At 44.9% G+C, this 25,370-nt stretch overlaps 1 protein-coding gene across 1 annotated transcript in view; it reads left to right on the top strand.

Moving 5' to 3' along the window:
- Positions 1-25,370, top strand: part of hcfc1b (host cell factor C1b) — an 81,600-nt gene that overhangs the window by 36,440 nt on the left and 19,790 nt on the right. Inside the window, exons 16-24 of the mRNA XM_065020991.1 lie at positions 7,569-7,707; positions 8,036-8,166; positions 8,699-9,791; positions 10,688-10,839; positions 11,011-11,196; positions 13,973-14,168; positions 16,192-16,352; positions 18,826-19,287; positions 20,732-20,869. Coding sequence (XP_064877063.1) covers positions 7,569-7,707; positions 8,036-8,166; positions 8,699-9,791; positions 10,688-10,839; positions 11,011-11,196; positions 13,973-14,168; positions 16,192-16,352; positions 18,826-19,287; positions 20,732-20,869 — 2,658 coding nt within the window. The remainder of the gene's footprint in view (positions 1-7,568; positions 7,708-8,035; positions 8,167-8,698; positions 9,792-10,687; positions 10,840-11,010; positions 11,197-13,972; positions 14,169-16,191; positions 16,353-18,825; positions 19,288-20,731; positions 20,870-25,370) is intronic.

Below are 25,370 nucleotides of genomic sequence, written 5' to 3'. Positions count from 1 at the left end.
CTTTCAGTGTAGGAAACCCTAACCCCTTTCAGTGTAGGAAACCCTAACCCCTTTCAGTGTAGGAAACCCTAACCCCTTTCAGTGTAGGAAAAGATGAAACAGCGTCTGTGCCATCGGTAGCACAGATGCTGTTCCATCCTCAGTCGGTGTCGCTCATTCAGCCGACACTATTTCAACTGTTCTCTCCATGAAGCAACGAGTCAAGAGGCCGAGACTGCTCAGGTCTCTCCTCCGCGTGCCACCGAAGCCTCCTACCATTTTAGCTCTGACAAATTTTTAAAAAAAATAGTCATTGGCGACTCCATAACCTGCAATATTAGACTTAAAAATAATAATCTAGCGATCATACATGGTTTACCAGGGGGCAGAGCTACCGACATAAAAGCTGATCTGAAGAGGGTGCTGGCTGAGACTGAGTGTAGAGAGTATAGAGATATTGTTATCCACGTCGGCACCAACGATGTTAATTTGAAACAGAGATCACCAAGCGCAACACAGGTTAATTGTGTACAGTGTACAGTGTCTTCCCGAAAGTGTTCACCACCCCTGATATTTTATCCTATTTTGTTGTCTTAGAACCTGGAGCTAAAATAGATTTGTTTTTTGGGGGGGGGGCTGGTATCATTTGATTTACACAACATGCCTAACACTTTGGAGGTGCAAAATATTTTTTTGTGAGACAAACATGAAATAAGACACACAAAAAAGATTATTTGAGCTTGCATAACTATTCATCCCCCAAAGTCAATACTATGTAGAGCCACCTTTTGCAGCAATTGCAGCAGCAAGTCTCTTGGGGTATGTCTCTATAAGCTTGGCTCATCTAGCCACTGGGATTTTTGCCCATTCTTCAAGGAAAAACTGCTCCAGCTCCTTCAAGTTGGATGGGTTCCGCTGGTGTACAGCAATCTTTGTCATACCACAGATCCTCAATTAGATTGAGGTCTGGGCTTTGACTAGGCCATTCCAAGACATTTAAATGTTTCCTCTTAACCTCTTCAGTCGACCCTCTACTTTTTTGAACATTCTGTTAAAAATCGCGCAACATTTCAGCGCCCTGCTACTCATGCCAGGAATATAGTATATGCATTTGCTTAGTCTGTGTGGATAGAAAACACTCAGACGTTTAAAAAACTGGTTAAATCACTGCTGTGGCTTTACCAGAACGGCATTTACATCGAAAAGCACAGGAAAAACTGATCACTGAAAATGGGAAAATATATCCATGCGCTACTTGATCCCATTGATAAAGGTGAACCACAATTAATTGACTGAGGTTGCAGTACCTACAGCTTCCACACGGTGTCTAGAGTCTTGTCATTTCCCTTCGAGTTTTTTCTTGGTCAAACACATACAGGACACCGTATCTAATCCGGTCTAGGACCGGATATTTTCGTTGAGTTTCTAGCCGGACATTTTTCCAGACGGACAGCTAATGATCTTTACATCGCCTCCTGATGAATTTTATCGCTTATTAACGTTTACTAATACCTAAAGTTGCATTACAAACGTATTTCGAAGTGTTTTGTGAAAGTTTATCGTCGACTTTTTGAATTTTAAAAAATGACGTTACGTTTTGAAACAATGTTTTTTTCGTTTATCACACAGTCTACATATAACGATATCTAGGCTTTATATGGACCGATTTAATCGAAATAAAGACCCAAATAGTGTTTATGGGACATCTAGGAGTGCCAACAAAGAAGATGGTGAAAGGTAATGAATGTTTTCTATTTTATTGTGCGGTTTGTGTAACGCCGAAATGCTAATTATTTTGTTTACGTCCCCTGTGGGTCTTTTGGGGTGTTGCATGCTATCAGATAATAGCTTCTCATGCTTTCGCCGAAAAGCATTTTAAAAATCTGACTTGTTGCCTGGATTCACAACGAGTGTAGCTTTAATTCGATACCCTGCATGTGTATTTTAATGAACTTTTGAGTTTTAACTAATACTATTAGCATTTAGCGTAGCGCATTTGCATTTCCAGAGCTCTAGTTGGGACGCAAGCGTCCCGAGTAGAAGCAACAGGTTAAACCACTCGAGTGTTGCTTTAGCAGTATGCTTAGGGTCATTGTCCTGCTGGAAGGTGAACCTCTGTCCCAGTCAAAAATCTGGAAGACAAACTGGTTTCCCTCAAGAATTTCCCTGTATTTAGAAAGATTCATCATTTATTCAATTCTGACCAGTTTTCCCTGCCGATGGAAAAATATGGTGTTCTCGGGGTGATGAAGGTGTTCTCGGGGTGATGAAGGTGTTCTCGGGGTGATGAAGGTGTTCTCGGGGTGATGAGAGGTGTTCTCGGGGTGATGAAGGTGTTCTCGGGGTGATGAAGGTGTTCTCGGGGTGATGAGAGGTGTTCTCGGGGTGATGAAGGTGTTCTCGGGGTGATGAAGGTGTTCTCGGGGTGATGAGAGGTGTTCTCGGGGTGATGAGAGGTGTTCTCGGGGTGATGAAGGTGTTCTCGGGGTGATGAAGGTGTTCTCGGGGTGATGAAGGTGTTCTCGGGGTGATGAGAGGTGTTCTCGGGGTGATGAGAGGTGTTCTCGGGGTGATGATGAGAGGTGTTCTCGGGGTGATGAGAGGTGTTCTCGGGGTGATGAAGGTGTTCTCGGGGTGATGAGAGGTGTTCTCGGGGTGATGATGAGGTGTTCTCGGGGTGATGATGAGAGGTGTTCTCGGGGTGATGATGAGAGGTGTTCTCGGGGTGATGATGAGAGGTGTTCTCGGGGTGATGAGAGGTGTTCTCGGGGTGATGAAGGTGTTCTCGGGGTGATGAAGGTGTTCTCGGGGTGATGAGAGGTGTTCTCGGGGTGATGAGAGGTGTTCTCGGGGTGATGAAGGTGTTCTCGGGGTGATGAAGGTGTTCTCGGGGTGATGAAGGTGTTCTCGGGGTGATGAAGGTGTTCTCGGGGTGATGAGAGGTGTTCTCGGGGTGATGAAGGTGTTCTCGGGGTGATGAGAGGTGTTCTCGGGGTGATGAGAGGTGTTCTCGGGGTGATGAGAGGTGTTCTCGGGGTAATGAGAGGTGTTCTCGGGGTAATGAGAGGTGTTCTCGGGGTAATGAGAGGTGTTGGGTTTGTGCCAGACAGAGTTTTCCTTGATGTCTCATCTGACCAGAGTACCTTCTTCCATATGTTTGGGGAGTCTCCCACATGCCTTTTGGCGAACACTAAACGCGTTTGCTTATTTTTTTCTTTAAGCAATGGCTTTTTTCTGTCCACTCTTCTGTAAAGCCCAGCTCTGTGGAGTGTATGGCTTATAGTGGTCCTATGGACAGATACTCTAATCTCCGCTGTGGAGCTTTGCAGCTCCTTCAGGGTTATCTTTGGTCTCTTTGTTGCCTCTCTGATTAATTCCTTCCTTGCCTGGTCAGTGAGTTTTGGTGGGCGGCCATCTCTTGGCAGGTTTGTTGTGGTGCCATTATTCTTTCCATTTTTTAATAATTGATTTAATGGTGCTCAGTGGGATGTTCAAAGTTTGGGATATTTTTTTATAACCCAACCCTGATCTGTACTTCTCCACAACTTTGTCCCGGACCTGTTTGGAGAGCTCCTTGTTCTTCATGGTGCCGCTTGCTTGGTGGTGCCCCTTGCTTGGTGGTGTTGCAGACTCTGGTGCCTTTCAGAACAGGTGTATATACACTGAGATCATGTGACACTTAGATTGCACACAGGTGGACTTTATTTAATTAATTATGTGACTTCTGAAGATAATTGGTTGCACCAAATCTTATTTAGGGGCTTCATAGCAAAGGGGGTGAATACATATGCACCACTTTTCCATTTTTTAATTAATTTTTTTTAAACAAGTTATTTTTTTATAATTTCACTTCAACAATTTGGACTATTTTGTTTATGTCTATTACATGAAATCCAAATAAAAATCCATTTAAATTCCAGGTTGTAATGCAAGAAAATAGGAAAAACGCCAAGGGAGGTGAATACTTTAGCAAGGCACTGTAAATGAACTAGAAAGATGTCGGCATCGAGTAATTGTCTCTGGCCCGCTCCCAGTTAGAGGGGGAGTGATGACCTCTACAGCAGAGTCTCACAACTCAATCGCTGGTTGAAAACCGTTTTAAATGTAGTAATTGGCCCTCTTTCTGAGACTCCCCCACAAACGGGACCAAGCTTGGCCTGCTGAGGAGTGACTGAGTGATGGGCAGCACTTTGAATACATTGTTATTTGATATGACAACAGATGAATAAGCCAGGGAGGAGTTAATGACGGGTAGGAACTAAAGTGTTGGGTCAGTGTTTCCAGGAGACCCTAATTAAGCGTTACATTACCTCACGTAGCTAGCTAACATTTTCACGCTTCGCCCGTTCCTTTCTGATTTCGAAGATACCGTTGCACAAACAACATGCTGATCTAGGCGTACAACAGCACTGGTACTCGGCTGTATGAACTAGCTACGTTTGCGCGGACTCTTAGTGCATTTAGCAAGCTAGCTAATGTTAGCCAGGTGATTAGCATTAGCAGCTAAAAACAATTTATTTTAGCCACAACTTTCTGAGAAAAGACAAACCAGCAAGACCGTAAGATGCACAAACTAATAGTGTAATTATTATACACCGCTCTTTGGAAAGCAGCATTGTTTTCACCAACATCTTGTTGCATCCATCGGACCAAGAGCAAAAGTGCTCTTCACTCTGTGGTCGAGCAACTGCGTCCCCTTGGGAACGACCTGTAAGCAATTTCACTGCTAGTCTACACCTGTTGTTTTACGAAGCATGTGACCAAGTAAAATGTGATTTGATTTGACGAGAGGGGGGGCTTGGTAAGTGCCATGCAACAGCAGTAAAGGGAGAAAGATGACTTGTAGGAAAAACTACATTACCCGCACCAGAGTTACGTATCACATTTTTAACAAAAACCAAACATTGAAATGCTGTTCTAGAAGGTCAAGTAAAAAAAAAAACTGGACCGTTGCATCAATACCTGCAGACCGCTGCTCCCGAGTGGCTCAGCGGTCTGAGGCACTGCATCTCGGTGTTATAGAGGCATCACTACAGAAACCCTGGTTCAAAATCCAGTCTGTATAACAACCGGCCGTGATTGGGAGTCCCATAGGGGCGGCTCACAATTGGCCCAGCGTCGTCCGGGTTTGGCCGGTGTAGGCCGTCATTGTAAATAAGAATTTGTTCATTATGGACTTGCCAAGTTAAATAAAGGTTAAAATAAAAAAGTATACTGCCCAGCTATTAGTTAAATATCAAACTAGGCTAATTTAGTACATGCGTATATTTGCTATCTTGCTCATGCATACTTTACCTGTGTGATTCTACCAGGTTATTGTTGTTGTTATGATTCTACCAGGTTGTTGTTGTTGTTGTTATGATTCTACCAGGTTATTGTTGTTGTTATGATTCTACCAGGTTGTTGTTATGATTCTACCAGGTTGTTGTTATGATTCTACCAGGTTGTTGTTATTATGAATCTACCAGGTTGTTGTTATGATTCTACCAGGTTGTTGTTATTATGAATCTACCAGGTTGTTGTTATGATTCTACCAGGTTGTTGTTATTATGAATCTACCAGGTTGTTGTTATGATTCTACCAGGTTGTTGTTATTATGATTCTACCAGGTTGTTATGATTCTACCAGGTTGTTATGATTCTACCAGGTTGTTGTTGTTGTTATGATTCTACCAGGTTGTTGTTGTTATGATTCTACCAGGTTGTTATGATTCTACCAGGTTGTTGTTGTTATGATTCTACCAGGTTGGGGTTGTTGTTGTTGTTATGATTCTACCAGGTTATTGTTGTTGTTATGATTCTACCAGGTTGGGGTTGTTGTTGTTGTTATGATTCTACCAGGTGGGGTTGTTGTTATGATTCTACCAGGTTATTGTTGTTGTTATGATTCTACCAGGTGGGGTTGTTGTTATGATTCTACCAGGTTATTGTTGTTGTTATGATTCTACCAGGTGGGGTTGTTGTTATGATTCTACCAGGTTATTGTTGTTGTTATGATTCTACCAGGTTGTTGTTGTTATTATGATTCTACCAGGTTATTGTTGTTATGATTCTACCAGGTTGTTGTTGTTATGATTCTACCAGGTTGTTATGATTCTACCAGGTTGTTGTTATGATTCATCTACCAGGTTGTTGTTATGATTCTACCAGGTTGTTGTTATGATTCTACCAGGTTGTTATGATTCTACCAGGTTGTTGTTGTTGTTATGATTCTACCAGGTTGTTATGATTCTACCAGGTTGTTATGATTCTACCAGGTTGTTGTTGTTATGATTCTACCAGGTTGTTGTTGTTGTTGTTATGATTCTACCAGGTTATTATGATTCTACCAGGTGGTTGTTGTTGTTGTTATGATTCTACCAGGTTGTTGTTGTTGTTATGATTCTACCAGGTTGTTGTTGTTGTTATGATTCTACCAGGTTGTTGTTGTTGTAATGATTCTACCAGGTTGTTATGATTCTACCAGGTTGTTATGATTCTACCAGGTTGTTATGATTCTACCAGGTTGTTGTTATGATTCTACCAGGTTGTTATGATTCTACCAGGTTGTTGTTATGATTCTACCAGGTTGTTATGATTCTACCAGGTTGTTATGATTCTACTAGGTGGTTGTTGTTGTTGTTATGATTCTACCAGGTGGTTGTTGTTGTTGTGATTCTACCAGGTGGTTGTTGTTGTGATTCTACCAGGTTATTATGATTCTACCAGGTTGTTGTTGTTGTTGTGATTCTACCAGGTTGTTATGATTCTACCAGGTTGTTATGATTCTACCAGGTGGTTGTTGTTGTTATGATTCTACCAGGTTGTTATGATTCTACCAGGTGGTTGTTGTTGTTGTTATGATTCTACCAGGTTGTTGTTATGATTCTACCAGGTGGTTGTTATGATTCTACCAGGTTGGGGTTGTTGTTGTTGTTATGATTCTACCAGGTGGTGGTTGTTGTTGTTATGATTCTACCAGGTTGGGGTTGTTGTTGTTATGATTCTACCAGGTTATTGTTGTTGTTATGATTCTACCAGGTGGTTGTTGTTGTTATGATTCTACCAGGTTGTTGTTGTTGTTATGATTCTACCAGGTGGTTGTTGTTGTTATGATTCTACCAGGTGGTTGTTGTTGTTATGATTCTACCAGGTGGTTGTTGTTGTTATGATTCTACCAGGTGGTTGTTGTTGTTATGATTCTACCAGGTGGTTGTTGTTGTTATGATTCTACCAGGTGGTTGTTGTTGTTATGATTCTACCAGGTGGTTGTTGTTGTTATGATTCTACCAGGTTATTGTTGTTGTTATGATTCTACCAGGTTATTGTTGTTGTTATGATTCTACCAGGTTATTGTTGTTGTTATGATTCTACCATGTTGTTGATATGATTCTACCAGGTTGTTGTTGTTATGATTCTACCAGGTTGTTATGATTCTACCAGGTTATTGTTGTTGTTATGATTCTACCAGGTTATTGTTGTTGTTATGATTCTACCAGGTTATTGTTGTTGTTATGATTCTACCAGGTTGTTGTTGTTGTTATGATTCTACCAGGTTATTGTTGTTGTTATGATTCTACCAGGTTGTTATTAATATTATGTTTCTACCAGGTGGTGCTGAAGGGTGCCCCTGGACAGCCCGGGACTATTTTACGGACCGTCCCCATGGGAGGAGTACGTCTCGTCTCCCCGGTTACTGTTTCCGGTGTCAAACCTAACGTCACCACCCTTGTTGTCAAGGGAACCACAGGTAAGGATGTTCAGTGAACCTCCGACAGATAGCTCTTTGCTAGTCGCCGCGCTTAGCTTCATCCTTGACTAGTTTGTGTTCCTAAAGATGAGTTTAGTTTTAGTGTTTCTTTAAGCGTTGAATCATCCACAGTTGAACAATCATGCTTTAGTTTGTACTGTTTTGAAGCATCTGTCCCAATAGATTAGCCTGGGTACCAGTCTGTTAGTGCTAACGTTCCACTCCTTAACACACCTGGTGGAATGTTAAAACAAAAACCGGGTCTGGATTTCAGGCTACCAATATACACAATCAACGATCGATTTTAACGTTGTCCCTTCCCCTTAAGGTGTGACAACGTTTGGTACGGTGACTGGTACAGTGTCTTCGAGCCTGGCGGCCGGAAGTGTTGCCACGGCTACCACCACCTTGGGCACCATGACCACTCTGCCTGGACAGGTCACCGTCTCCGCAGCTCAGGTACAGTTCATGTGGAACAACGGGGAGGCTGCGTTTACACAGGCGGTCAAAATAATTGATCGGTCAAAAATAACGGATCAGAATCTGCCTTTCGTAAAAGCAGTGTCGTCGGGTGCCTTAGGTGTTCGTGTTTGGTGCAGATGCATCCGTCCTGTCATGAATACTTGCAATGGGTTGACTCCCTTTTATGTATTTATTTGTTATTGTTTATTTGTTATTGTTTATTTGTTAGTATTTGGCTGCTATGCTTGTCCTGCTGGCACATGCAGTGATACGCCTGGGAAGACGGGGGCTGTCTGTAAAAAGCAGTGCTTCTCGTATGAACAGCAGCTCTTCTTTCTGTAGAAAACCTCATACTTGGAATGGTTTAATTGTCATTTAAATATGTGTTATCATTGGCAAGATTGATTTGTATTGGAACGTTGGTTTATAGACCTCTTCTGCGTGTTGGAAAATTAATGCTTACACGTCTTTAAAACAGTTTCTATTGACTTCCTGATTGACCCCCCCCCCTGTACTCTATGTCCTCCAGGCGGGAGCTCCGCCCACTCAGGTGACCCTGATCACGACCCCCAGTGGTGTGGATGCTCAGCCTGTCCACGACCTCCCGGTCTCCATCCTGTCCTCCCCCACCTCCGCCGACCCCTCGTCCACCCAGCCCGAGGCAGGCGACCCAGGAACGGTAACCCTGGTCTGCTCAAACCCCCCCTGCGAGACCCATGAGACCGGCACCACCAATACAGCTACCACGGCCTCCGCTAACATGACTGGTAATGGTGGGGTGGAGAGGGTCTGCTCAAACCCCCCCTGCGAGACCCACGAGACCGGCACCACCAACACTCAAACGACCGCGTCCTCCAACATGGGCCAGGTACAGCAGGTGTGCACCAACCCCCCGTCCGAGACCCACGATACAGGTACCACCAACACCCAGACCACCGCCAGCTGTAACATGGGATCCAACCAGCAACAACAAGGCTCCAGCGTAACCAACAACACCAGCGGGTCTGATCCCCCGTCCTCTCCGCCCCCCTCCTCCTCCGGAGACCTCTCCCCCTCGTCTGTTTCTGGTACCAGCTCTGTGCCCGGGGTGCTACGACCCGAGACTCTGAGAACAGGGACCACCTACACCTCGACCACCGCACGCTCGAACATGGGCTCTGACCAGATGGGCATGACGCTCAGCTCTTCGTCCTCAGATAACCAGAGCAAGTCATCCAGTGGAGGAGGAGGAGGAGGATCCCCCCTCACCTCTCCTGTCTGCTCCAATCCACCTTGTGAAACGCACGAGACTGGCACTACCACTACGTCGACGCAGGCCAACTCTAGTATGGGCATCGGGCAGACTACAGGCACGGTCCAGAGAGTGTGTTCCAATCCTCCGTGTGAAACGCACGAAACGGGAACCACCAACACCCCTTCTCAGACTACGTCCAACCTGACAGGGACGGGCACGGTCCAGAGGGTGTGTTCCAATCCTCCGTGTGAAACGCACGAAACGGGAACCACCAACACCCCTTCTCAGACTACGTCCAACCTGACAGGGACGGGCACGGTCCAGAGGGTGTGTTCCAATCCTCCGTGTGAGACACACGAGACGGGCACCACCAACACAGCTACTACAGGTGGGAGCTACTGCTATCTATCTATCTGTCTGTCTATCTGTGTCTATCTGTCTGTCTATCTGTCTGTCTGTCTGTCTGTCTATCTATCTGTCTGTCTGTCTGTCTATCTATCTATCTGTCTGTCTGTCTGTATCTATCTGTATCTATCTGTCTGTCTGTGTCTGTCTATCTGTCTATCTGTCTGTCTATCTGTCTGTCTATCTGTCTGTCTATCTGTCTGTCTGTGTCTGTCTATCTGTCTGTCTGTCTGTCTGTCTGTCTGTCTGTCTGTCTGTCTGTCTGTCTATCTAAGCATGACTGTCTTTTAACCCATTTTGTTCTCATAGGCGTTTTAGGGAGGATTTGTTTTCAGACACAGATTAATTCAGGTCTGAGAGACACAAAAAAATTTACTCAAAGGAGAATCTCCAGAAGGATTAGATTAGGCTTAATCTAGGTCTGGGGGAAATGGTCCCGTAGGCTCCTTTTACACAGGCCTACGTATTCTGATATTTTGCCCAATTATTGGGAAAAAGGTTGATCTGATTGGTCCAAAGATCAGAATTGGTCTGCCTGTATAAACACAGCCTTAGTGTTTTAAAACAGAAGATTAAGAGTTAAGATGTTTCCTACCAACATACAGGATGTTCTGGTCTCCGTGTTGGGATGTTTTGGTCTCCGTTTTGGTCTCCGTGTTGGGATGTTTTGGTCTCCGTGTAGGGATGTTCTGGCCTCCGTGTCGGGATGTTTTGGTCTCCGTGTTGGGATGTTCTGGTCTCCGTGTTGGGATGTTTTGGTCTCCGTGTTGGGATGTTCTGGTCTCCGTGTTGGGATGTTCTGGTGTCCGTGTTGGGATGTTTTGGACTCTGCGTTGGGATGTTTTGGTGTTAATTGTGTGACGTCCCTCCTCCCTCCAGCCCAGCCTGGTGACTCGACACAGGGAGACAGCGGAACTACAGAGGCTCCCTCGTCGTCCTCGGTAACCACAGAGTCCAGCGCCGTGGTGGCGGCTGGCCGAGCAGTTACCACGGTTACCCAGTCCACACCCACACCTGGACCCTCCGTACCTGTAAGGGCCCCACACACACACACGGCTGTTATAGTGTTTACTCTCAAAGTTGTGGTTAGCCGGTTTAGACACTCACTGCACTAACAGACTGTTAGAGGTGTTTATTTGGGGATCATTTTACTTTTGACTGTTCAAGCCTTCCTGTCCCCGACCCTTCCTTCCTTCCACCAGGAGATCTCGTCGATGTCTGGGTCGTCTGAGGCGATGGTGGCGGCATGTATAGAGGGAGAGGAGGCCATGCAGACGGACTGTCTCCCAGAGGGCACAGTGAGGGTCGTGACCCTGGAAGAGGCTGCTGCAGCTGGGATACAGGTCCATGTGGAGGGCATGGAGGAACAGAACCAGGGGGAGCAGGAGGTACAGTACAATACATACTGGATGTGTATATATTACCTGTCAAACGTTTGGACACACATGCTCATTCCAGGGTTTTTCTTTATTTTTACCTTGTTCTACATTGTAGAATCATAGTGAAGACATCCAAACTATGAAATAACACATATGGAATCATGTCGTAACCAAAAAAAAGTGTTAAACAAATCAAAATATATTTTATATTTGAGATTTTTCAAAGTAGCCACCCTCTGCCTTGATGACAGCTTTGCACACTCTTGGCATTCTCTCAACCAGCTTCATGAGGTAGTCACCTGGAATGCATTTCAATTAACAGGTGTACCTTGGTAAAAGTTGTGGAATTTCTTCCTTCTTAATGTGTTTGAGCCAATCAGTTGTGTTGTGATAAGGTAGGGGTGGTATACAGAAGATAGCCCTATTTGGTAAAAGACCAAGTCCATATTATGGCAAGAACAGCTCAAATAAGCAAAGAAAAACAACAGTCCATCATTACTTTAAAACATGAAAGTCAGTCAATACGGAAGATTTCATGAAGCGCAGTCGCAAAAACCATCAAGCGCTATGATGAAACTGGCTCTCATGAGGACCGCCACAGGAAAGGAAGACCCAGAGTTACCTCTGCTGCAGAGGATAAGTTCATTAGAGTTAACTGGCTCTCATGAGGACCGCCACAGGAAAGGAAGACCCAGAGTTACCTCTGCTGCAGTGGATGCTTCACAGAGTTCAAGTAACAGACTCATCTAAACATCAACTGTTCAGAAGAGACTGTGTAAATCAGGCCTTCATGGTTGATTGCGGCAAAGAAACCAATACTAAAGGACACCTAGAAGAAGAGACTTGCTTGGGCCAAGAAACATGAGCAATGGACATTAGACCGGTGGAAATATGTCCTTTGGTCTGCTGAGTCCACATTTTGGGGGTTTTGGTTCCAACTGCCGTGTCTTTGTGGCACGCATAGTATGTCAACGGATGATCTCCGCATGTGTGGTTCCCATTGTGAAGCATGGAGGAGGAGGAGGAGGTGTGGGGATGCTTTGCTGGTGACACAGTCAGTGATTTATTTACTACAGCATTCTGCAGCGATACGCCATCCCATCTGGTTTGGGTTTAGTGGGACACTTTTTTTTTGTTTTTCAACAGGACAATGACCCAACACCTCCAGGCTGTGTAAGGGCTGTTTGACTAAGAAGGAGAGTGATGGAGTGCTGCATCAGATGACCTGGCCTCCACAATCGTCTGACCTCAACCAAATTGAAATGGTTTGGGCTGAGTCGGACCGCAGAGTGAAGGAAAAGCAGCCAACAAGTGTTCAGCATATGTGGGAACTCCTTCAAGTCTGTTGGAAAAGCATTCCAGGTGAAGCTGGTTGAGAGAATGCCAAGAGTGTGCAAAGCTGTCCTCAAGGCACAGGGTGGCTACTTTGAAGAATCTCAAATTATAAAATATATTTAGATTTTGTTTAACTTCTCTGGGATATGTGGGACGCCAACAGCCAGTGAAATTGCACGGCGCCAAATTCAAAACAACAGAAATCTCATAATTAAAATTCCTCAAACATAGAAGTATTATACACCATTATAAAGATAAAGTTCTCGTGAATTCAGCCACAGTGTCCGATTTCAAAAGGCTTTACGGCGAAAGCACACCTTGAGATTATGTTAGGTCAGCGCCTAGTCACAGAAAACCACACAGCCATTTTCCGACCAAGGAGAGGTGTCACAAAACTCAGAAATAACGTTATAAATATTAATGTACCTTTGATGATCTTCGGAATGCACTCCCAGGAATCCCAGTCCCATAAATGTTTTTGTTCGATGAAGTCAATCATTTATGTCCAATTACCTCTTTTTTGTTTGCGCGTTTAGCCCAGTAATTCAAATGCACAATGCGCGAGCAATTAGTTCAGACGAAAAGTCAGTTATATTACATTCGTAGAAACATGTCAAACGATGTATAGAATCAATCTTTAGGATGTTTTTATCATAAATCTTCAATAATGTTTCAACCGGACAATTCCTTTGTCTTTAGAAATGAAAAGGAACTCAGCTCGTTCTCACGGCCGCGCGCTTGACTTAGCTCATGGCACTCTGCCAGACCTCTTCGTCAAACAGCTCTTATTCGCTCCCCCTTCATAGTAGAAGCCTGAAACAAGGTTGTAAAGACTGTTGACATCTAGTGGAAGCCTTAGGAACTGCAATGACTTGAAAAACTACAAACCTCAGATTTTCCCACTTCCTTTTTCTCAGGTTTTCGTCTGCCATATGAGTTCTGTTATACTGACAGACATCATGCAAACAGTTTTTTTTTTAAACTTCAGAGTGTTTTCTATCCAAATCTACTAATTATATACATTATTCTATCTTTTGGGCCTGAGTAGCAGGCAGTTTACTCTGGGCACCTCATTCATCCAAGCTACTCAATACTGCCCCCCCCCAGTCCCAAAGAAGTCGACGCTTTCTCTGGTAACTACATAACCATATGTGTTAATTTATAGTTTTGATGTCTTCACTATTATTCTACAATGTAGAAGCTTTTACGAATAAAGAAAAACCTTTTGAATGAGTAGCTGTGTATCTATACATGCAACACACACGGAAGGAAACCACCATCCACAGGTCCTCTGTCATGTCTTGGAAAAGACCACAGAATGAAACGCTGTTTCCTCCCAGCAGCACACACGAGCGACTAAATTGTGTGCCGACAAAACATTTTTAGTAACATTGGAAAAAAAGTTCAATTGTCCAGATTTAAAATATTTAAAAAAATCTTTGCCTCCTAGGGCCTGCCTGCGGAGCTGATGTCTGAAGGTGACGCAGGGGGCCAGCAGACCCTGATGGTGACGGGTTTAACCCCCGAGGAGCTGGCTGTTACCGCTGCAGCCGAGGAGGCGGCACAACATGCTGCTGCTGAGGAGGCGAACGCCCAGGCCATGGCCATACAGGCTGTCCTGCAGGCCGCACAGCACGCTGTCATGAGTGAGTAGACACACACACACACAGCCCAGGCCATGGCCATACAGGCTGTCCTGCAGGCCGCACAGCACACTGTCATGAGTGAGTAGACACACACCCACACAGCCCAGGCCATGGCCATACAGGCTGTCCTGCAGGCCGCACAGCACACTGTCATGAGTGAGTAGACACACCACACACACAGCCCAGGCCATGGCCATACAGGCTATCCTGCAGGCCGCACAGCACGCTGTCATGAGTGAGTAGACACACACACACAGCCCAGGCCATGGCCATACAGGCTGTCCTGCAGGCCGCACAGCACGCTGTCATGAGTGAGTAGACACACACACAGCCCAGGCCATGGCCATACAGGCTGTCCTGCAGGCCGCACAGCACGCTGTCATGAGTGAGTAGACACACACACACACACACACAGCCCAGGCTATGGCCATACAGGCTGTGCTACAGACAGCCCTGGTCATACTGTAGATCAGGTATTCCCAAATTGGGGTACGGGTAGCCACAATGCCGCCGCGGGTACGCCAAAGAAAAATGCGAAGAATTTCTGCACAAACTGTCAAACCGTCTCAGGGAAATTCCGTGCTGGTCGTCCTCGCCAGACTGCTGGTCGTCCTCGCCAGACTGCAGGTCGTCCTCGCCAGACTGCAGGTCGTCCTCGCCAGACTGCAGGTCGTCCTCGCCAGACTGCAGTTCGTCCTCGCCGGGGTCTTGACCAGACTGCAGTTCGTCCTCGCCGGGGTCTTGACCAGACTGCAGTTCGTCCTCGCCGGGGTCTTGACCAGACTGCAGTTCATCCTCGCCGGGGTCTTGACCAGACTGCAGTTCGATGTCGCCGGGGTCTTGACCAGACTGCAGTTCGATGTCGCCGGGGTCTTGACCAGACTGCAGTTCGATGTCGCCGGGGTCTTGACCAGACTGCAGTTCGATGTCGCTGGGTCTTGACCAGACTGCAGTTCGATGTCGCCGGGGTCTTGACCAGACTGCAGTTCGATGTCGCCGGGGTCTTGACCAGACTGCAGTTCGATGTCGCCGGGGTCTTGACCAGACTGCAGTTCGATGTCGCCGGGGTCTTGACCAGACTGCAGTTCGATGTCGCCGGGGTCTTGACCAGACTGCAGTTCGATGTCGTAACAGACGTCAGGGGCAAATGATTTGATGACCACTGACAGGCTGGAGAAGTGTTCTCTAACCGCATGATGAATCCACGTTTCAACAATCAATTATTTATCAAACTAGTTGAACCTGCTTTGCAAAAATCACTGATCTGCCTTTCAAATCTATGAAATGCCTTCTTTTTTAAATTTGTATTTTTTTAAACCAATTTAACCATAATCATGCATAATACACACTCACTAATAGACAACCTTATTGTAGCAGGTGTTATAGAAAATCAACACAGGTCTTAGAAACAATATCTCAAATACGATTTTGAAATCAAGTGACTCAAAATAGTCTACAAACGCTGACTCGGCGGCCGGTGTAATGGTATTTGGTTTAAATGCCGCTGTCGTTACGTGGTACTGTAATGTCGCGCGCAACAAACTGATTTTCCAGATTCAAATGTTCATTTATAATCCCGTTTTTTAGTAGTGTCTGCTCTGCGTGCAATTCCACGAATCGAAACATAAAATGGCAGTTGAACATCTCTTTTTACAGTAAAATAATGTCTTGATGCATTTCAGTTCCATATGACTTGATTTCTGTTGGACCAAACCTCAAATGCAAATGGTTGGAACCACTTGTCAGAGGAGTGGTTGTGTGTGTGTGTGTGTGTGTGTGTGTGTGTGTGTGTGTGTGTGTGTGTTGGAAGGTACAGCCTATAGTCATTGCACAGAAGGAGCGAAGGAGATGATACCAAAAAGATGAAAATGAGAACAAGACTTCTTAAAATAAAATAAAATATTCCTGCAGTACTGGCGTTTGTAATATCGTGCAAAAACATACATTCAAAATTAATAGATATATCACCCAGCCCTAGTTAGCAGTTTGGTAGATTGTAACGAGTCTCACCCCCCCCCTCCAGATGAAGGAGACGGTGGCCAGGAGGGCCAGCACCACACCACCACCATCCCCATTGTGTTGACTCAGGCTGAGCTGGCAGCCCTGGTACATCAACAACAACAGCTGCAGGAAGCCCAGGCTCTGGCCCAGGCAGCGGCGGCGGCAGCAGCACAGCACAACCAGGTCAGTCCACCGTTGTTTTGCTTTCGTCATCAGTCTTGTCTGTTCGTTTCATTTTCAAGATGATGCGATTCTAGATATGTCGACCTCTTGAACCATAAGTTTGAATTTGAAACGATTCTAGATATGTCGACCTCTTAAACCATACGTTTTAATTTGAAACTATTCTAGATATGTCGACCTCTTGAACCATACGTTTTAATTTGAAACTATTCTAGATATGTAGTCCTCTTGAACCATACGTTTTACTTTGAAACGGCGCGATGTGATTCGATTCACTAAAGTTTGTTGCATAAACACATTCATTTTCAATTCTAATATATATCACAGCTATGGATGTCACCCCTCATAATGGACTTGAATGAGCTTCTCATCTTAGTCTTTTTTTAGCATGGGGCTCTTATCTAGAGACATAATTACTGCGTTCGTCGTAAGAATAGCTAGGTGAGACGACGCATCACAATCGTATCAAGTGCATTTTCTCTGAAAGTATTACTCAGCAACGTTGGTGCTGGGCGGGAGGTGGTGCTGGGCGGGAGGTGGTGCTGGGCGGGAGGTGGTGCTGGGCGGGAGGTGGTGCTGCTGGGCCTGCTGGGGAGGTAGAACTGCTGGGTTGCTGGGTTGCTGGGGGTAGAACTGCTGGGTTGCTGGGGGTGTAGAACTGCTGGGTTGCTGGGGGTGTAGTGCTGGGCTGGTGGGGGGTGTAGTGCTGGGCTGCTGGGGGGTAGTGGTGGGGGTGTAGTGCTGGGTTGCTGGGGGTGTAGTGCTGGGCTGCTGGGGTAGTGGTGGGGGTGTAGTGCTGGGTTGCTGGGGGGTAGTGCTGGGTTGCTGGGGGGTAGTGCTGGGCTTGGTGGGGAGGTAGAACTGCTGGGGAGGGAGAGCTGCTGAGCTAGTGGGGTGATATGTGATCATATGACAGAGCTGAGTGACTTGGTGTATAGAGAGGAGAGGTCCATCCTCATAGCAGTGATAGGAGAGACTCATGTGAGGAGAAATCCATCCTCATAGCAGTGATAGGAGAGACCCATGTGAGGATATGACAGAGCTGAGTGACTTGGTGTATAGAGAGGAGAGGTCCATCCTCATAGCAGTGATAGGAGAGACTCATGTGAGGAGAAATCCATCCTCATAGCAGTGATAGGAGAGACTCATGTGAGGAGAAATCCATCCTCATAGCAGTGATAGGAGAGACCCATGTGAGGATATGACAGAGCTGAGTGACTTGGTGTATAGAGAGGAGAGGTCCATCCTCATAGCAGTGATAGGAGAGACTCATGTGAGGAGAAATCCATCCTCATAGCAGTGATAGGAGAGACCCGTGTGAGGATATGACAGAGCTGAGTGACTTGGTGTATAGAGAGGAGAGGGCTTAGAACTTAGCCCTGGGGGACACCAGTAATGAGAGTACTGGTGCAGACAGAGATCCTCTCCACGTCACCTGGTAGGAGAGACCTGCCAGGTGTGATGTAATCCAGGAGTGTGCAGAGCCTGAGACACCCAGCCCTGACAGGGTGGAGAGGAGGCAGAGCCTGAGGCGCCCAAACCTCTTCAACCATGCAGGGAAGGGTAGCAAACGTGATTTGCTTTCTTCGTTATAAAATGATCAACTTTACCCTGTATATCTTAAATACATTTTTTTTTTAAATACCATTTTAATTACTGATTGCTTCAAGCAAAACTACCACAACTATTGCTGATGGTAAGGTAATATAAACACAGCAGTGATATTGCAAGCTCCCAGTTAAGTAGAAACCAGTTTAAGAAGGGCTGTAGCAAGCTCCCAGTTAAGTAGAAACCAGTTTAAGAAGGGCTGTAGCAAGCTCCCAGTTAAGTAGAAACCAGTTTAAGAAGGGCTGTAGCAAGCTCCCAGTTAAGTAGAAACCAGTTTAAGAAGGGCTGTAGCAAGCTCCCAGTTAAGTAGAAACCAGTTTAAGAAGGGCTGTAGCAAGCTCCCAGTTAAGTAGAAACCAGTTTAAGAAGGGCTGTAGCAAGCTCCCAGTTAAGTAGAAACCAGTTTAAGAAGGGCTGTAGCAAGCTCCCAGTTAAGTAGAAACCAGTTTAAGAAGGGCTGTAGCAAGCTCCCAGTTAAGTAGAAACCAGTTTAAGAAGGGCTGTAGCAAGCTCCCAGTTGCATGTTTAGATTGACACTGTAGGGGAAGGACACCGTTGTCAGAAAATGTCGTTTTTTGGGGGGGTGGTAGAAAGAAAGTCATTTCAGATGGGGAAAAAAAATATGAACCAGCGATTCGTAACGTTTTAATTGATTTTGAGACCGACGCGTGTAACTTTCGGGTCGGTTTGGGGTCCCGCGGACCAATGCACTCACGTTAAACATTTGATCCGGGGACAGACGCGTGTCGGTGAAGCGCTGCGTATTAAATCTATAAATCGATTGTTTTGCTTTTTTTTCTGTTTAACACTTTGAACAGATGTGTTTTTGTAAATAAATGTGTAAATGAAGTTTGATCTGACCCAGCCCACCGAGGGCCTGGCCCCAGCAGACAGCCTGAACGACCCGGCGTCAGAGAGTAACGGCCAGGAGCTGGCTGCAGCAGTGACCCAGGCGGTGGCCCGGCTAGCCCCAACCTGCACCATGGTGGTGACAAACCCGGCTAAGACTCAGCCCATGATGGTGGCCACCCCGGCTAAGACTCAGCCCATGATGGTGGCTAGCCTGGCTAAGACTCAGCCCATGATGGTGGCAACCCCGGCTAAGACTCAGCCCATGATGGTGGCCACCCCGGCTAAGACTCAGCCCATGATGGTGGCCACCCCGGCTAAGACTCAGCCCATGATGGTGGCCAGCCTGGCTAAAACTCAGCCCATGATGGTGGCCACCCCGGCTAAGACTCAGCCCATGATGGTGGCCAGTCCGGCTAAGATGCAGGCAGCTGCGACCCTGGCAGAGGTGGCTAACGGCATAGAGTCTGCTGCAGGGGTGAGTGGACTGAACCTTGTCGGAATTTTTGTCATCTGTTGATTGATTGTTAGATGTCTCGGATTTATGTTCACCTCTTGATACTGAAAAATGATTAGTTTTCTTGAGATTTCCTGTCTAAGTAAAATATTTTCCTCCAGATGATTGTCTTCTATTACTCCAGATTATTACCTTCTAATCCTCCAGATTATTACCTTCTAATCCTCCAGATTATTACCTTCTAATCCTCCAGATTATTACCTTCTAATCCTCCAGATTATTACCTTCTATTACTCCAGATTATTACCTTCTAATACTCCAGATTATTACCTTCTATTACTCCAGATTATTACCTTCTATTACTCCAGATTATTACCTTCTATTACTCCAGATTATTACCTTCTAATCCTCCAGATTATTACCTTCTAATCCTCCAGATTATTACCTTCTAATCCTCCAGATTATTACCTTCTATTACTCCAGATTATTACCTTCTAATCCTCCAGATTATTACCTTCTAATACTCCAGATTATTACCTTGTCTTCTAATACTCCAGATTATTACCTTGTCTTCTAATACTCCAGATTATTACCTTCTAATCCTCCAGATTATTACCTTCTAATCCTCCAGATTATTACCTTCTAATACTCCAGATTATTACCTTCTATTACTCCAGATTATTACCTTCTATTACTCCAGATTATTACCTTCTAATACTCCAGATTATTACCTTCTAATACTCCAGATTATTACCTTCTAATACTCCAGATTATTACCTTCTATTACTCCAGATTATTACCTTCTATTACTCCAGATTATTACCTTCTAATCCTCCAGATTATTACCTTCTAATCCTCCAGATTATTACCTTCTATTACTCCAGATTATTACCTTCTATTACTCCAGATTATTACCTTCTATTACTCCAGATTATTACCTTCTAATACTCCAGATTATTACCTTCTAATACTCCAGATTATTACCTTCTATTACTCCAGATTATTACCTTCTATTACTCCAGATTATTACCTTCTAATCCTCCAGATTATTACCTTCTAATCCTCCAGATTATTACCTTCTAATCCTCCAGATTATTACCTTCTAATACTCCAGATTATTACCTTCTAATACTCCAGATTATTACCTTGTCTTCTAATCCTCCAGATTATTACCTTCTAATCCTCCAGATTATTACCTTGTCTTCTAATACTCCAGATTATTACCTTGTCTTCTAATCCTCCAGATTATTACCTTTTAATCCTCCAGATTATTACCTTCTAATACTCCAGATTATTACCTTCTAATACTCCAGATTATTACCTTCTATTACTCCAGATTATTACCTTCTAATACTCCAGATTATTACCTTCTAATCCTCCAGATTATTACCTTCTATTACTCCAGATTATTACCTTCTAATCCTCCAGATTATTACCTTCTAATCCTCCCATGTTGTTTATTTAGAGACAAGGAGCTCCTCCTGCGGTGGCCAAAGCCCCGGTGAAGAAAGACAACCAGTGGTTTGATGTTGGCATCGTCAAGGTGACCAACACCGTGGTCACACACTACTACCTGCCCGCTGACGACCAAGCCACTGTCGATGTAAGACTTTCCCACACCACACACACACACACACTACCCGCTGAGGACCAGGCTTCAGTTCGGCTGGTGCCTGTGCTCACATAATCCCTTATTAAAAGGACCTTGGCTTGAATTATATATATTTTTTTTAAAGCGCTGATAGTACTTTTTGTCCATTTTGAGATGCCGTAGCCTGTTTACACTTCCTCAAAATAAGTCTGAATTAATCTAAGATAACTCATGTCATTCATGTTGATGTTTTTGCAGAGGAGATCTTTGTCGTGATTTTACGTCTTAACATATTTAGTGCAGTATTTCTCAATGACAAAAATTTACATGAACGAGTCGTCTCTGGTTGAGTGACAACGACTTTATTGAAGAATCCCTACTGTTGACCAATCACTGACACTGTTGACCAATCACTGACACTGTTGACCAATCACTGACACTGTTGACCAATCACTGACACTGTTGACCAATCACTGACACTGTTGACCAATCACTGACACTGTTGACCAATCACTGACACTGTTGACCAATCACTGACAAATGGGGCATGGACTTCGGCTCCGAACTTCGGCTTGTCACTCAGAAAAAAAAATTGTGTGCCCGAACAGTCGGGAGAAAATGAAAAATGGAAGAAAAAAAACTCACCGAAGTCCCAAACAAACAAACTTCACAAAATGTTGTCATAATATATGCAGTAACTCTTCCAAAGGGTTTCATAACAAGGCTGTTGTTCTGAAGTCACTAAAATGCCACCATGGAATCTATGATGATTACATTGGGTTTATATAGCGCTTCTCTAGGGCTCTTTCACATCCTCACTCATCCTCTCCTTCTCTAGGGCTCTTCTTTCACGTGCTCACTCATCCTCTCCTTCTCTAGGGCTCTTTCACGTGCTCACTCATCCTCTCCTTCTCTAGGGCTCTTCTTTCACGTGCTCACTCATCCTCTCCTTATCTAGGGCTCTTCTTTCACGTGCTCACTCATCCTCTCCTTCTCTAGTGCTCTTCTTTCACGTGCTCACTCATCCTCTCCTTCTCTAGGGCTCTTTCACGTGCTCACTCATCCTCTCCTTCTCTAGGGCTCTTTCACATGCTCACTCATCCTCTCCTTCTCTAGGGCTCTTTCACATGCTCACTCATCCTCTCCTTCTCTAGGGCTCTTTCACATGCTCACTCATCCTCTCCTTCTCTAGGGCTCTTCTTTCACGTGCTCACTCATCCTCTCCTTCTCTAGGGCTCTTCTTTCACGTGCTCACTCATCCTCTCCTTCTCTAGGGCTCTTCTTTCACGTGCTCACTCATCCTCTCCTTCTCTAGGGCTCTTCTTTCACGTGCTCACTCATCCTCTCCTTCTCTAGGGCTCTTCTTTCACGTGCTCACTCATCCTCTCCTTCTCTAGGGCTCTTCTTTCACGTGCTCACTCATCCTCTCCTTCTCTAGGGCTCTTCTTTCACGTGCTCACTCATCCTCTCCTTCTCTAGGGCTCTTCTTTCACGTGCTCACTCATCCTCTCCTTCTCTAGGGCTCTTCTTTCACGTGCTCACTCATCCTCTCCTTCTCTAGGGCTCTTTCACGTGCTCACTCATCCTCTCCTTCTCTAGGGCTCTTTCACGTGCTCACTCATCCTCTCCTTCTCTAGGGCTCTTTTTCACGTGCTCACTCATCCTCTCCTTCTCTAGGGCTCTTCTTTCACGTGCTCACTCATCCTCTCCTTCTCTAGGGCTCTTCTTTCACGTGCTCACTCATCCTCTCCTTCTCTAGGGCTCTTCTTTCACGTGCTCACTCATCCTCTCCTTCTCTAGGGCTCTTCTTTCACGTGCTCACTCATCCTCTCCTTCTCTAGGGCTCTTCTTTCACGTGCTCACTCATCCTCTCCTTCTCTAGGGCTCTTCTTTCACGTGCTCACTCATCCTCTCCTTCTCTAGGGCTCTTCTTTCACGTGCTCACTCATCCTCTCCTTCTCTAGGGCTCTTCTTTCACGTGCTCACTCATCCTCTCCTTCTCTAGGGCTCTTCTTTCACGTGCTCACTCATCCTCTCCTTCTCTAGGGCTCTTCTTTCACGTGCTCACTCATCCTCTCCTTCTCTAGGGCTCTTCTTTCACGTGCTCACTCATCCTCTCCTTCTCTAGGGCTCTTCTTTCACGTGCTCACTCATCCTCTCCTTCTCTAGGGCTCTTCTTTCACGTGCTCACTCATCCTCTCCTTCTCTAGGGCTCTTCTTTCACGTGCTCACTCATCCTCTCCTTCTCTAGGGCTCTTCTTTCACGTGCTCACTCATCCTCTCCTTCTCTAGGGCTCTTCTTTCACGTGCTCACTCATCCTCTCCTTCTCTAGGGCTCTTCTTTCACGTGCTCACTCATCCTCTCCTTCTCTAGGGCTCTTCTTTCACGTGCTCACTCATCCTCTCCTTCTCTAGGGCTCTTCTTTCACGTGCTCACTCATCCTCTCCTTCTCTAGGGCTCTTCTTTCACGTGCTCACTCATCCTCTCCTTCTCTAGGGCTCTTCTTTCACGTGCTCACTCATCCTCTCCTTCTCTAGGGCTCTTCTTTCACGTGCTCACTCATCCTCTCCTTCTCTAGGGCTCTTTCACGTGCTCACTCATCCTCTCCTTCTCTAGGGCTCTTCTTTCACGTGCTCACTCATCCTCTCCTTCTCTAGTAGACCACTACTCTACAATACATTTAGTGTTCCCTCAGACCACTACTCTACAATACATTAAGTGTGTTCCCTCAGACCACTACTCTACAATACATTAAGTGTTACCTCAGACCACTACTCTACAATACATTAAGTGTTACCTCAGACCACTACTCTACAATACATTAAGTGTTCCCTCAGACCACTACTCTACAATACATTAAGTGTTCCCTCAGACCACTACTCTACAATACATTAAGTGTTCCCTCAGACCACTACTCTACAATACATTAAGTGTGTTCCCTCAGACCACTACTCTACAATACATTTAGTGTTCCCTCAGACCACTACTCTACAATACATTAAGTGTGTTACCTCAGACCACTACTCTACAATACATTAAGTGTATTCCCTCAGACCACTACTCTACAATACATTTAGTGTTCCCTCAGACCACTACTCTACTACCACATATCTACAATACATTAAGTGTGTTCCCTCAGACCACTACTCTACAATACATTAAGTGTTACCTCAGACCACTACTCTACAATACATTAAGTGTGTTCCCTCAGACCACTACTCTACAATACATTAAGTGTGTTTCCTCAGACCACTACTCTACAATACATTAAGTGTTCCCTCAGACCACTACTCTACAATACATTAAGTGTGTTCCCTCAGACCACTACTCTACAATACATTTAGTGTTCCCTCAGACCACTACTCTACTACCACATATCTACAATACATTAAGTGTGTTCCCTCAGACCACTACTCTACAATACATTAAGTGTTACCTCAGACCACTACTCTACAATACATTAAGTGTGTTCCCTCAGACCACTACTCTACAATACATTAAGTGTGTTTCCTCAGACCACTACTCTACAATACATTAAGTGTTCCCTCAGACCACTACTCTACAATACATTAAGTGTGTTCCCTCAGACCACTACTCTACAATACATTAAGTGTGTTCCCTCAGACCACTACTCTACAATACATTAAGTGTTCCCTCAGACCACTACTCTACAATACATTAAGTGTGTTCCCTCAGACCACTACTCTACAATACATTAAGTGTGTTTCCTCAGACCACTACTCTACAATACATTAAGTGTTCCCTCAGACCACTACTCTACAATACATTAAGTGTGTTCCCTCAGACCACTACTCTACAATACATTAAGTGTGTTCCCTCAGACCACTACTCTACAATACATTAAGTGTTCCCTCAGACCACTACTCTACAATACATTAAGTGTGTTCCCTCAGACCACTACTCTACAATACATTTAGTGTTCCCTCAGACCACTACTCTACTACCACATATCTACAATACATTAAGTGTTCCCTCAGACCACTACTCTACAATACATTAAGTGTGTTCCCTCAGACCACTACTCTACAATACATTAAGTGTTCCCTCAGACCACTACTCTACAATACATTAAGTGTATTCCCTCAGACCACTACTCTACAATACATTAAGTGTGTTTCCTCAGACCACTACTCTACAATACATTAAGTGTATTCCCTCAGACCACTACTCTACAATACATTAAGTGTGTTCCCTCAGACCACTACTCTACAATACATTAAGTGTTCCCTCAGACCACTACTCTACAATACATTAAGTGTTCCCTCAGACCACTACTCTACAATACATTAAGTGTTACCTCAGACCACTACTCTACAATACATTAAGTGTATTCCCTCAGACCACTACTCTACAATACATTAAGTGTTACCTCAGACCACTACTCTACAATACATTAAGTGTATTCCTCAGACCACTACTCTACAATACATTAAGTGTTACCTCAGACCACTACTCTACAATACATTAAGTGTATTCCCTCAGACCACTACT

The sequence above is a fragment of the Oncorhynchus nerka genome, linkage group LG7 (genome assembly GCF_034236695.1).
Source record: "Oncorhynchus nerka isolate Pitt River linkage group LG7, Oner_Uvic_2.0, whole genome shotgun sequence".
Taxonomy (NCBI): domain Eukaryota; kingdom Metazoa; phylum Chordata; class Actinopteri; order Salmoniformes; family Salmonidae; genus Oncorhynchus; species Oncorhynchus nerka.
Note: the sequence above shows the minus strand (reverse complement) of the source record. Positions and strands in the feature narration are given on the sequence as shown.